Source organism: Portunus trituberculatus, chromosome 39 (assembly GCF_017591435.1).
Source record: "Portunus trituberculatus isolate SZX2019 chromosome 39, ASM1759143v1, whole genome shotgun sequence".
NCBI lineage: Eukaryota > Metazoa > Arthropoda > Malacostraca > Decapoda > Portunidae > Portunus > Portunus trituberculatus.
The window spans coordinates 1,764,225-1,777,844 of record NC_059293.1 but is presented as its reverse complement, the minus strand read 5'-3'; the positions used below and the strand labels follow the sequence as shown (position 1 = coordinate 1,777,844).

At 41.5% G+C, this 13,620-nt stretch overlaps 1 protein-coding gene across 1 annotated transcript in view; it reads right to left on the bottom strand.

The window, feature by feature from the left end:
- LOC123515507 (sodium- and chloride-dependent glycine transporter 1-like) overlaps positions 1–13,620 on the bottom strand; it is a 33,141-nt gene extending 19,521 nt beyond the window's left edge. The window contains exons 1-3 of the mRNA XM_045274178.1: positions 13,550–13,620; positions 12,317–12,517; positions 3,834–3,968 (exon numbers count right to left, since the gene is read on the bottom strand). Coding sequence (XP_045130113.1) covers positions 3,834–3,968; positions 12,317–12,500 — 319 coding nt within the window. The 5' untranslated portion in view covers positions 12,501–12,517; positions 13,550–13,620. The remainder of the gene's footprint in view (positions 1–3,833; positions 3,969–12,316; positions 12,518–13,549) is intronic.

Below are 13,620 nucleotides of genomic sequence, written 5' to 3'. Positions count from 1 at the left end.
TATATATATATATATATATATATATATATATATATATATATATATATATATATATATATATATATACAGGGTGAATCACGAGTTTCTCCGGAAAATTTAACTACTGCAAGTTTACACAATTCTAAGCAGAAAATACTCTATAAGTATAGGTGTTTTCTGCAATGGTTAACGAGTGGGAGGAAATTTAGATTTCAATCCAAACGGGAAGACAGCCACCAGCAAGCGGCTGGCTCCCGCCACCCCCTCGCGACCTTGAAACCATTTAGTTGCCAAGTTGCTGATTTCTCTTAATTTTTACTAGCATTCTTTCAGTCTGAATTAAAGTTTTTTTTTATTATCATCAGGTTTGTTGCATTGTTATTCTCATGCGTGACAGGGATTGTGTTGAAATATTCTTGAAGGACGTATTCAATGCGGCGAGACATCTGTGCTACGCTAGGCTACACTTGCAATGCCACACTCTTGATCACACCAGTAACTATTCAACAATATTCTTCTGTATTAGACTTTTTCTACACCACCTATGAGGTAAAAGTCAAGGTGCGTTTTTTTTTTTTTAAGAGATATCCATCATAATTAATGCCATCGTGCAATGTTTACATCCGTCAATAATACTTTAGGTGTCCGCAAAGCCTATTCCATGAAAAAGTGGCATAGTTCCCTAGAACAATTGATCACATACTTGGTGATAATAAAAAAAAAGAAAATCACTTTAATTCAGACTGAAAGAATGCTATTAAAAATTAAGAGAAATCAGCAACCTGGCAACTAAATGGTTTCAAGGTCGCGAGGGGGTGGCGGTGTGGCATGAAGAAGACAGTGTCCCACCCAGTGTTGCCAATTTAGCGATTTTGTCGCTAAATTTGGCGATATTTGATAATTCTTAGCGACTTATTAGAACAGCTTGAGACAAGTCTCAAATTTAGCTACTTACGCATATATTTAGCGACAAATTTGGCGACAACAGAGTTGACACTAATCGGAAAATAATTGTGGTATGTTAATTTTTAAAAGGTAGGCCAACATAAATAAATGAATAAACAGAAGACAGTTATAAAAGCTTGATAGTCTAAACTTTAAATGGCGAGTGATGAGAGGGTGGGGGACAGGGGTTACGGGGTAGAGTCAGGCCCCAGGTCCAGAGATCCTCGCGGGACTGTGGGCGCAATTATACACGTTTGCTTCGCGTCACTGAGAGCGTATACGTGTTGCTCGCTTGCTCCCAGGTCCCCTGCTCAGTCTAGCTCTGCCGGTGGAACAGTCAACAAGATGAGTAAAAATACTCGCACCATTTTCGTGACTTTTGGTTAAAGGATGAAAAATTTAAAGACTGGCTAAGAAAAGTTGAGGGAGATGACACTAAGGCTATGTGCAAATACTGCAAATGTTCATTGGGTGCAAAGTTGAGTGATCTGGAAAAACATCGAAATAAAGTGATATATATATATATATATATATATATATATATATATATATATATATATATATATATATATATATATATATATATATATATATATATATATAAGAAGACTTTAGCGACTTTTTAGCTACTTTTGAAGGTGAATCTAGCGACATAGAAAATTTTCATTTGGCAACACTGGTCCCACCATGACGAGACGGGAAGTAAAGAAAGACCTGCCTGGCCAGACGCACGAATCATTCGCTCCACGGAGCGACGTGGACACTTTAGTTGCGCCCAACACCAACACCAAAAACGCAAATACCAACACCACCAACACCAATACCAACACCAATTACAACAACAACAATAGTAATAATAATGATAATAATAATGATAATAATAATAATAATAATAATAATAATAATAATAATAATAATAATAATAATAATAATAATAATAGCTGTAGTAGTAGTAGTAATAACGATAGATAATAAAGAACATAGCAGCAACACCAAGGTGAGCAATACTGATGATAACATTTTAAAGAATCAACAATACTAAACCTTTTATCATTATCATTCATGCTAATATCAATTCTACTTACCTAACTCTTAATAACATTTCCATCATCAACGTTGCCTTTATAATATTTATAATAGTAATAATAATAAATACTTTATTTAGTCAATTTGTAATGGTACATACAAATTGAAACTCTGTGGATCCAGATCATTCAAAGTTACAGTTACAACACACATACAGTACAAAACACAATAAAATATCTGTGACAAGGTAAGGTCCAAGACTAAAACTATATACGCTACACTATTTTAAAAACACCATGCTGTAAATTTATCCTGCATCAGAATCGAAATCACAATGGAAGCAATAACTTTACCTTTTTTGCATGGACATAATTATACAATTTAATGCTAACTGGTACAAATGAATTTTTATATCTAGATGTTTTCTGTGAAGGCAAACCCAACCTTTTTCCAGATCTTAAGAACACGTAGTTATCATTGAGAGGATGGGTATTGTCGTTCATTATTTTCCTAGTTGTACACAATACATTTCTAGAATATAGGTTATCTAGTGTTGTTACCTTTACACCCAATTTATCAGCAATTCTCACAACCTTTTTGAGTTTCTTCTTGTTTTTTACAGTGAAGCACCCATACAGCGTTGTTAAACCAAAACATAGAGTTGACTCAATAACAGACTTATAGAACATAGCAAGAATAGTATTTTCAACTTTTAGATTTCTTAAAATTCTCAGAAAGTGAATTCTCTGCATACATTTGCCATACACCTTCTTTGTGTTTACATCACCAGTTATTTTATCATCAATTTGCACCCCTAAGTATTTATAATCATGTACAATTTCTACCTGTTCCTCTTTAATTACAAGATTTTGAGTACACCTCTCCCTCTTACGAAAATCGATTAACATTTCCTTTGTCTTTTTTACATTTAAATTCAAATAATTATCATCACACCATTTAACAAAATTATTTACTTGAGAACTAGGTAAATATGGAATGTTTTGCTGCTGCTTTATTCTTACCAATGTAACCAAATATAATTCCTAATTAAGTAAAAAAAAAAAAAAAAATGACGCTATAAAGCAGCCAGCTGCTGTTTGTCACCAGCACTGGTTATTTGACAAGTGGTAACAAATGCACCGTAGTCATACACCTCACCGCGCACGGCGGTCAGAGTAGAGACCATCAGGGATAAATGTCCGTCGGCGACCACTTTATAAATGACTTTTTTTTACTACTAAGAGATGCCCCATGCATATATTTTAGTAAATTTCGACTGCCAGAGACGTACTATGTTAAATTTCTGGGAAAATCCAGATTGTCGGAGAGTTTTCCCCATTGGAATTGTACTGGGTGAGGAGATCCTCTCCCTGCAGGCTCGGCTTGCGTTCTGCCGGCGTGCAGTACGATATCTTGGGAACTTTCCCATTTCGTCATGATGGGACACTTCTTCATGCAACAGCGGGAGCCAGCTGCTTGCTGGTGGCTGTCTTCCCGTCTGGATTGAAATCTAAAATTCCTCCCACTCGTTAATCATTGCAGAAAACACCTATACTTATATCGTATTTTCTGCTTAGAATTGTGTAAACTTGCAGTAGTTAAATTTTCCGGAGAAACTCGTGAATCACCCTGTGTGTGTGTGTGTGTATATATATATATATATATATATATATATATATATATATATATATATATATATATATATATATATATATATATATATATATATATAAAACGTATGTATGCATGTTGGTTCCTGTGACCGTATTACGCTTGCTACAACACATCAACAAATCAGTAACTGATTGGGTACATTCCTGTTATGCAGTTCACTCAGAAAACTTCAGCATTCTGTGAATGGTTCTGGGTGACTAGTCACTCACCCGTAAGGATTGGTGTCATCTTGGGGAAGATTATGTTGGGTCCTAAACTTGTGTACTGTCCCAGCACCAGCTCCATAAAGAAGAGTGGCAACCCAGCGCACAGCAACATGGTGAAATAAGGGATCAGGAATGCCGCTGGGAAAAAAATAAGTAGAATAAAATAAATAAATAAAAACACTTAACATAGAGCAACCACTCCCACGAAGTAACATTAACATCCTAATAATACATTGAAAAATTTCTGTGATTATTTTGACGAATATAGGAGACTATCAGGAATGTACAAAAAGAAAAACTATCATGAATCAGAACATTTTGTAAAACACTTGCCAATCTTCTTCATGGTATCAGTCTTGATATTATTTTCTCAAAACAGTTTAAGCAGATAAATGGCAGGAAAAACAGTTAAAGCCTTGAAGAGGATACTGTTCAACTCTTAGTGCGTTGTGCTCTATCTGTTCATGTACCAGTCCTTACTGAAGATGAGGGAAAAAATTAACATATCGGTGGTTTGGAATTCTTACGAGTACGCTTCAGAAAAAAAAGAAGAAAAAAAAAAAGCTGGTGGTTTGAGAGAGAATGCTAGGAGGGATTGCATCAAGGTCGTGAAAGCCTTCTGAGGATCGAGGCCAGAGCGTGGCATAGAAAACGCCGTGACAAAAAGTTGCTATGGTATGCAAGATATTCATAAGGAATGAGTAAGGAAAGGAATGAACCCAGAATCATGAAATGTGGATTTGCCCCAAAGTTGTCAGACAACAGTTCATCTTAAGAAATAGAGAAAGGTAACAGGGAAATAGCAAATACCAGAAGACACGAGCAGATGAATTGTCTGGTTGATGAAAAGCAAGTTCGAGGTGAGAATAGGCATGCCTTCAGAGACAAATATAAAGGAAATCTACCCTGGAAAGTTGGCGAAACGAAATTTATGAGATTGAAATATCTATTTTGCCGCGTGTCGTATGTTGGAAGGAGAAGAGTATTTTACTGGGATCACGCTATTTTTTTTTTTTTTTTTTTTTTTTACTACGACGCCCCAGACGGCCGTACGGGCCAGTTTTCTGCGACTGCAACGAGCATTTCACTGCAGGATGGACACGCAAAACGAAGGACGCACGACATCGGATCCTAGACATACGATGGCGTATATCCTTCGCACGATGACGTCTGTCATTGTATGTGATCGTAAGACACCCACAACGATGAAAATGGGAACAACCAGAATTTTCCAATTTTCTCGGCTTGCGACAACGTATGCTACGCTAACAATGTCGGACGATGTTGAACGATGTCAGACGATGCCAAACGATGTCGAAAAAGACGCATTTGACAAAAGTGCGATGACGCTTTCTATTCGCTTGACGACGTAAGGGCATGCCCAGAATGAGCCCCAGGAGGTATAAATAAGCATCCAAAGCGTTTTCTCATGTCACATAAGAACCAATACTTACCTCTACTAACTTTTTAAGACTCCTTACCTCCCTGTATAGAAATAACCTAAAAACCTGATAAAAAACAAAGCAAAAACATGAGACAATCACCCACAAACAAACACACCATTCAAACAGACAAGACACGAACACTCATACTTGACATCACCCTCATCATCATGACAACACTCACATATTATCACACTGACACACACACACACACACACACACACACACACACACACACACACACACACACACACACACACACACACACACACACACACACACATACACACACTCGCAAACACTCACACAAACATAACCCACACAGACATATGCAGCCTTCTAGGCTGGGTGACCCAAACCTAATTCACCGAAACGATAACTTACTCCCAGCGAGTTCTAATAGTACTAGTTCAGGGGGTGCTGTGAACCTTCCATTAAAGCTAGTTGTGATCTCGCTGAATGTTTCCCATTGTGTCTCACAACTCAAGGGGGCAGTCACAGCTTGCCCTCTAAAGACACGAAACTATATACACTTACCACACATACACCCTTCACTTGAAAATAAAGATTTAAATGAAAAATAGGTACTCCAAACCATGCCTTGGAGTCCCCTTCTGGGGAGGGGACCAAAAATGTCCCTAGGTCGGACGCCTCTCTCAGTGACGACCACAAATGCCTTGATACCTCCCTCAACTTTTTGTACTTTAACTTTTGCAACATTCTTTTTTTTTTTTTTTTTTTTTACGTAGGGAAGAGGGCCAGCCAAGGGCAAAAAAAAAAAAAAGAAAGTCAGAAAAAAGCCCACTTGAGCGCTGGCTTTCCAAAGAGTACAAAAAGTGCCAAAACCGTCAGCTAGAATAAGGGGAGCAAATGTCTCGATACCTCCCTCTTAAAAGAAGACAAGTTGTAGGAATTTGGAAATACAGATGCAGGGAGGGAGTTCCAGAGTTTACCAGTGAAAGGGATGAATGATTGAGCGTGCTTGTTAACTCTTGCATTATGGAGTTGGACAGAAAAGGGATGAGAGGAAGAAAAAAGCCTTGTGCAGCGTGGCCGCAGGAGGAGGAGGCATGCAGTTAGCAAGATCAGTAGAACAGTTACCATGAAAATAGCGATAAAATATAGAAAGGGATGCAACATTTCGGCGGTGAGAAAGAGACTGAAGACAGTTAGTCAGAGGAGGGAGTTGATGAGACGAAGAGCTTTCGATTCCACCCTATCAAGCAAAGCTGTGTGACTGGAACCCCCAAACATGCGAAGAGTACTCCATACAGGGACGGATAAGGCCCTTATACAGAGTAAGCAGTTGGAGGGCGAGAAAAACTGGCGGAGACGCCTCAGAACACCTAATTTCATAGAAGCTGTTTTAGCAAGAGATGAGATGTGAAGTTTCCAGTTAAGATTATGAGCAAAGGACAGACCGAGGATATTCATTGTGGAAGAGGAGACAGTTGAGTGTCATTGAAGAAGGTTGTGTCGATTGAGATGGAGGAATTGAGTTTTGAGGCATTGAAAACTACTAGATTTTCTCTGCCCCAATCGGAAATTTTAGAAAGATCGGAAGTCAGGCGTTCCGTGGCGTCCCCGCGTGATCTGTTAATTTCCTGAAGGGTTGGACGTCTCTGAAAGAACGTGGAAAGATGTAGGGTGGTATCATCAGCGTAGGAGTGGATAGGGCAAGAAGTTTGGTTAAGAAGGTCATTAATGAATAATAGAAAGAGAGTGGGTGACAGGACAGAACCCTGAGGAACACCACTATTAATAGGTTTAGGAGAAGAACAGTAGCCGTCTACCACAGCAGCAATAGAGCGGTCGGAAAGGAAACTTGAGATAAAGTTGCAGAGAGAAGGATAGAAGCTTTATGCCAGACTCTATCAAAAACTTTTGATATGTCTAACGCAACAGCAAAAGTTTCACCGAAATCTCTAAAGAGGATGACCAAGACTCAGTAAGGAAAGCCAGAAGATCACCAGTAGAGCGACCTTGACGGAAGCCATACTGGCGATCAGACAGAAGATTGTGAAGTGACAGATGTTTGAGAATCTTCCTATTCAGGATAGATTCAAAACTTTAGACAAGCAAGAGATTAAAGCTATAGGACGGTAGTTTGAGGGGTTAGAGCGGTCACCCTTTTTAGGAACAGGCTGAATGTAGGCGAACTTCCAGCAGGAAGGAAAGGTAGAAGTCGATAGACAAAGTTGGAAGAGTTTGGCCAGGCAAGGTGCAAGCACAGAAGCACAGTTTTGAGAACAATAGGAGGGACCCCATCAGGTCCATAAGCCTTCCGAGGGTTTAGGCCAGCAAGGGCATGGAAAACATCATTACGAAGAATTTTGATTGTAGACATGAAATAGTCAGAGGGAGGAGGAGAGGGAGGGACAAGCCCAGAATCGTCCAAGGTGGAGTTGTGAGCAAAGGTTTGAGAAAAGAGTTCAGCTTTAGAGACAGAAGAGATGGCAGTGGTGCCATCAGGATGAAATAAAGGAGGGAAAGATGAAGAAGTGAAGTTATTTGAGATGTTTTTGGCTAGATGCCAGAAGTCACGAGGAGAGTTTGAGTTTGAAAGATTTTGACATTTCCTATTTATGAAAGAGTGTTTGGCAACTTGAAGAACAGACTTTTTCATACCTCTAATTCTCCAGCTTATGCTGTTACCCTATTTTCTCCATTGGGCTCCTTCGATCAAAATCTCATTTTTGTATCTTGTCCTATTTCTTCAATCCTTCCTCAGGATACTCCAAAGCGGAGGTGCCTCTGGCGTTTTGCCTCTGTCAGACGGGGTGACCTCAGGAGTTATTATGTTGATTTTCCCTGGAATGATTACTGTTTCCGTGTCAGAGACTCATATGTTCCCCATTCTTTTTTCTCAACCTAAACCTTTTAAACCTTGGTTTAACACAGCCTGTTTTCGTGCTATGCATGATAGTGAGATTGCCCAAATAAAAGGTACTTGAGTCTTCCATCTCCTGAATCTCACTCACTCTCTTTATATCTCTGTCCGGAATCATGCCAAGTCTGTTCTACTACTTGCCAAACACTCCTTCATAAGTATAAAATGTCAAAATCTTTCAAACCCAAACTCCCCTCGAGACTTCTGGCATCCGGCCAAAAACAACTGCAATAACTTCACTTCTTCATCGTTCCCTCCTTTATTTCATCCTGATGACACCATTGCCATCTCTTCTGTCCCTAAAGCTGAATTTTTCTCTCAAACCTTTGCTCACAACTCCACCTTGGATGATTCTGGGCTTGTCCCTCCCTCTCCTCCTCCCTCTGACTATTTCATGTCTACAATTGAAATTCTTCGTAATGATATTTTCCATGCCCTCGCTGGCCTAAACCCTCGGAAGGCTTATGATACTAATGGGGTCCTTCCTATTGTTCTCAAAAACTGTGCTTCCGTGCTTGCACCTTGCCTGGCCAAACTCTTTCAACTTTGTCTATCGACTTCTACCTTTCCTTCCTGCTGGAAGTTTGCCTACATTCAGCCTGTTCCTAAAAGGGTGACCGTTCTAACCCCTCAAACTACCGTCCTATAGCTTTAATCTCTTGCTTGTCTAAAGTTTTTGAATCTATCCTGAATAGGAAGATTCTCAAACATCTGTCACTTCACAATCTTCTGTCTGATCGCCAGTATGGCTTCCGTCAAGGTCGCTCTACTGGTGATCTTCTGGCTTTCCTTACTGAGTCTTGGTCATCCCCTTTTAGAGATTTCGGTGAAACTAGTGCTGTAGCGTTAGACATATCAAAAGCTTTTGATAGAGTCTGGCATAAAGCTTTGATTTCAAAACTGCCCTCCTACTGCTTCTGTCCTTCTCTCTGCAACTTTATCTCAAGTTTCCTTTCCGACCATTCTATTGCTGTTGTGGCAGATGGCCACTGTTCTTCTCCAAAAATAGTGGTGTTCCTCAGGGTTCTGTCCTGTCACCCACTCTCTTTCTATTATTCATGAATGACCTTCTTAACCAAACTTCTTGCCCTATCCTACGCTGATGATACAACCCTACAGATTACGCATTGACGCCACAGAACGCCTGACTTCCGATTTTTCTAAGATTTCCGATTGGAGCAGAGAAAATCTAGTAGTTTTCAATGCCTCAAAAACTCAATTTCTCCATCTATCAACTCGACACAACCTTACAGACAACTATCCCCTCTTCTTCAACGACACTCAACTGTCTCCCTCTTCCACATTGAATATCCTCGGTCTGTCCTTTACTCATAATCTTGACTGGAAACTTCATATCTCATCTCTTAGATTCCCATGTCACATCACCCCACAGCATCGACATCTACACACCTTACCATGAGTCCCCTAAAGTACATATCCCTATCCTCGCTGACACTGAGCCGCATCTCGCCAAGGACATTCTTGAGGATGGAGTCTACATACTTCATAGGGATGATCATAATAATAGCACCGATAAAGCTCTCTCTCTCTCTCTCTCTCTCTCTCTCTCTCTCTCTCTCTCTCTCTCTCTCTCTCTCTCTCTCTCTCTCTCTCTCTCTCTCTCTCTCTCTCTCTCTCTCTCTCTCTCTCTCTCTCTCTCTCTCTCTCTCTCTCTCTCTCTCTCTCTCTCTCTCTCTCTCTCTCTCTCTCTCTCTCTCTCTCTCTCTCTCTCTCTCTCTCTCTCTCTCTCTCTCTCTCTCTCTCTCTCTCTCTCTCTCTCTCTCTCTCTCTCTCTCTCTCTCTCTCTCTCTCTCTCTCTCTCTCTCTCTCTCTCTCTCTCTCTCTCTCTCTCTCTCTCTCTCTCTCTCTCTCTCTCTCTCTCTCTCTCTCTCTCTCTCTCTCTCTCTCTCTCTCTCTCTCTCTCTCTCTCTCTCTCTCTCTCTCTCTCTCTCTCTCTCTCTCTCTCTCTCTCTCTCTCTCTCTCTCTCTCTCTCTCTCTCTCTCTCTCTCTCTCTCTCTCTCTCTCTCTCTCTCTCTCTCTCTCTCTCTCTCTCTCTCTCTCTCTCTCTCTCTCTCTCTCTCTCTCTCTCTCTCTCTCTCTCTCTCTCTCTCTCTCTCTCTCTCTCTCTCTCTCTCTCTCTCTCTCTCTCTCTCTCTCTCTCTCTCTCTCTCTCTCTCTCTCTCTCTCTCTCTCTCTCTCTCTCTCTCTCTCTCTCTCTCTCTCTCTCTCTCTCTCTCTCTCTCTCTCTCTCTCTCTCTCTCTCTCTCTCTCTCTCTCTCTCTCTCTCTCTCTCTCTCTCTCTCTCTCTCTCTCTCTCTCTCTCTCTCTCTCTCTCTCTCTCTCTCTCTCTCTCTCTCTCTCTCTCTCTCTCTCTCTCTCTCTCTCTCTCTCTCTCTCTCTCTCTCTCTCTCTCTCTCTCTCTCTCTCTCTCTCTCTCTCTCTCTCTCTCTCTCTCTCTCTCTCTCTCTCTCTCTCTCTCTCTCTCTCTCTCTCTCTCTCTCTCTCTCTCTCTCTCTCTCTCTCTCTCTCTCTCTCTCTCTCTCTCTCTCTCTCTCTCTCTCTCTCTCTCTCTCTCTCTCTCTCTCTCTCTCTCTCTCTCTCTCTCTCTCTCTCTCTCTCTCTCTCTCTCTCTCTCTCTCTCTCTCTCTCTCTCTCTCTCTCTCTCTCTCTCTCTCTCTCTCTCTCTCTCTCTCTCTCTCTCTCTCTCTCTCTCTCTCTCTCTCTCTCTCTCTCTCTCTCTCTCTCTCTCTCTCTCTCTCTCTCTCTCTCTCTCTCTCTCTCTCTCTCTCTCTCTCTCTCTCTCTCTCTCTCTCTCTCTCTCTCTCTCTCTCTCTCTCTCTCTCTCTCTCTCTCTCTCTCTCTCTCTCTCTCTCTCTCTCTCTCTCTCTCTCTCTCTCTCTCTCTCTCTCTCTCTCTCTCTCTCTCTCTCTCTCTCTCTCTCTCTCTCTCTCTCTCTCTCTCTCTCTCTCTCTCTCTCTCTCTCTCTCTCTCTCTCTCTCTCTCTCTCCTCTCTCTCTCTCTCTCTCTCTCTCTCTCTCTCTCTCTCTCTCTCTCTCTCTCTCTCTCTCTCTCTCTCTCTCTCTCTCTCTCTCTCTCTCACGACGGAGCACACACTCCCTATAAGAAATACGTGGCACGGCAACTTGAGGCAAACAGCTGTTCTCTCGTCCTGGTGTTGTTGCTGGTGCTAGTGGTGGTGGTGCTGCTGCTCCAGTTGCTCCTGCTGGCCTTCTTGTGGCACAGGGTGTACATCCACCATAGTGGGGGTCTGAAGGTGGATGTTCACTCCTGGTCTGGGAGGCGGCCCCTCCATACTCATGTCCAATGGGCCTGCGATGTTCAGGGATGTCCCAAAGAGATCTTTCGACGACGATGGGACGTCATACCCACGCATGCCCTTTCTCTGTTTACTCGTCTTCGGTGGGTAAACTGTGGCTATTTTTTTTTTTTTTTTTTTGTAATTGGCGACATCGCACGAGTGTCACACTGGCCACGACGACTCTAGCGACAACGTTTTCGTGCGTTACTGCCAAACGTATGTTCAAAGACTGGTTTGATGTCGAACGATGTCTTTAGCAGCACATACGACATCGTATCTCTCTTTAACATCATCGTACGTCATCGTACGCCCGGTGAAAGGGCTTTGCTTGTCGTGACTCTCTTTCTGACAGTCGAATGCAGCGCTCGACTGTCGTAATGCTTCTACGATGTCGTGTGACAACAAGAACATCTTACGACGTCGTACGATATCGTCACGTTAACGTACTACTTGACTTACGACATCTTTCGACAGGCCAAAAACCGTTAAAATGACGTCATTGCTTCCGGCGGCAACTCTCCTACGACCGTCGGGGACGTCGTAGTAAAAAAAAAGCTTTAGTGTGACCCCAGCATTTGTTGAGATTCTGGTTGGCTACGGCAGTGTATGTAAGCATCCTCTGTATTCTGGACAGTGCGAAAGCAAGATGAGATGCAGATGTCAATATACAGTACTCTTTAAACTTTATTCTAGGAACACTGCAGTTAGATAGAATGATCTACAATGCTAAAAGAAGAAATAAAATCGATTATAGTATGAAAACCAGGCAGATATTGAGAAATGAATAATTTCTTAGTGAATTGAAGAACACCTGCCAAATTACAGACTCCTCACCTCCACCATTCTTGTAGGCCAGGTAGGGGAACCTCCACACGTTGCCGAAGCCGACCGCGTATCCAAGGCAAGAAAGGAAAAACTCGCATTGGTTCCCCCACATGCCTCTCTCCTCTTCATCTTTGTCCTGCTTCATCATTACTTTCTCCTCCTCTGAGGAGCAAGAGTTCGTTTTCTTGTCCATCTGCTCTTTGGTTCTTCCTGAGAAAGGAGTCACTATCTTGTTCATCTTCCTACTTGTATTCCTTAGTCTGCATTTCTCATGAAAATAGTGAACACAGTTTATTCATCCGTTGAATGAAATGATATAATCTCAATGGTGATATATTCTTTATTCAGAAGGTGAACAAAACGTGTTCTTTTTTTATGTTCTGGCCTATAGCGCCTGTAGGCATACTTGAAGAGTATATGTGGATGCACTGTTCAGCTTCCGCCCATTAGTGGCGCAGGTACTTTTATTTATAATAGTACCCATGTTATGGCCCATATCACCACCTAAGCGCATCTTTGGTGTAACCTCATAGAACCTGGGTATCATGGTGACATGTAGGTAACTTTAAACTACAAGACAAATGGTACAGCTTCAAAGTGGTATGTGGTGGGATTCGAACCTACGCTTGGACGTTTGGCTAAAAAAAAAAAAAAAAAAAAAAATCAGGAGACGCTGGAAACATTGGAAGTAACGTACAGAACCAGAGAGAGAGAGAGAGAGAGAGAGAGAGAGAGAGAGAGAGAGAGAGAGAGAGAGAGAGAGAGAGAGAGAGAGAGAGAGAGAGAGAGAGAGAGAGAGAGAGAGAGAGAGAGAGAGAGAGAGAGAGAGAGAGAGAGAGAGAGAGAGAGAGCCTTTATGTAAAACAAGAACGGTAAAGTGTATATTTAGCCTGAAAATTAGGTTAAATTTTCAGCGTTTCACCAAACTTTCACTCTAGGATGGATCTATTTATTTAGGTAATTCTCGACCTGTTTCCATTGAATTCCTCCCCTTGTCGCCACCGCTGGACATCTCTACCCAAATAAACCTACTGAAACTTATCTATTTAACCAAAACTAACTATACCATAACTAGCCTAACCTAACCTAACCTGGCTAATTTAATCTAGTTGAGACGACACGCTCTGTTGATACATCTTCCTCAGAAAAATTCGCTTTATTTAACGCAATTAAACTCATATAACCGAAGCAAGCTAGCCTAACCTGACTAGCAATGCTAACAAATCAATAAAAAGTCGTTACCTTATTTCTCTTCGTAAAATCTGGCGATACAATGAAAACAATCGAGGCGACACCCTGTCCGTTCAGATATC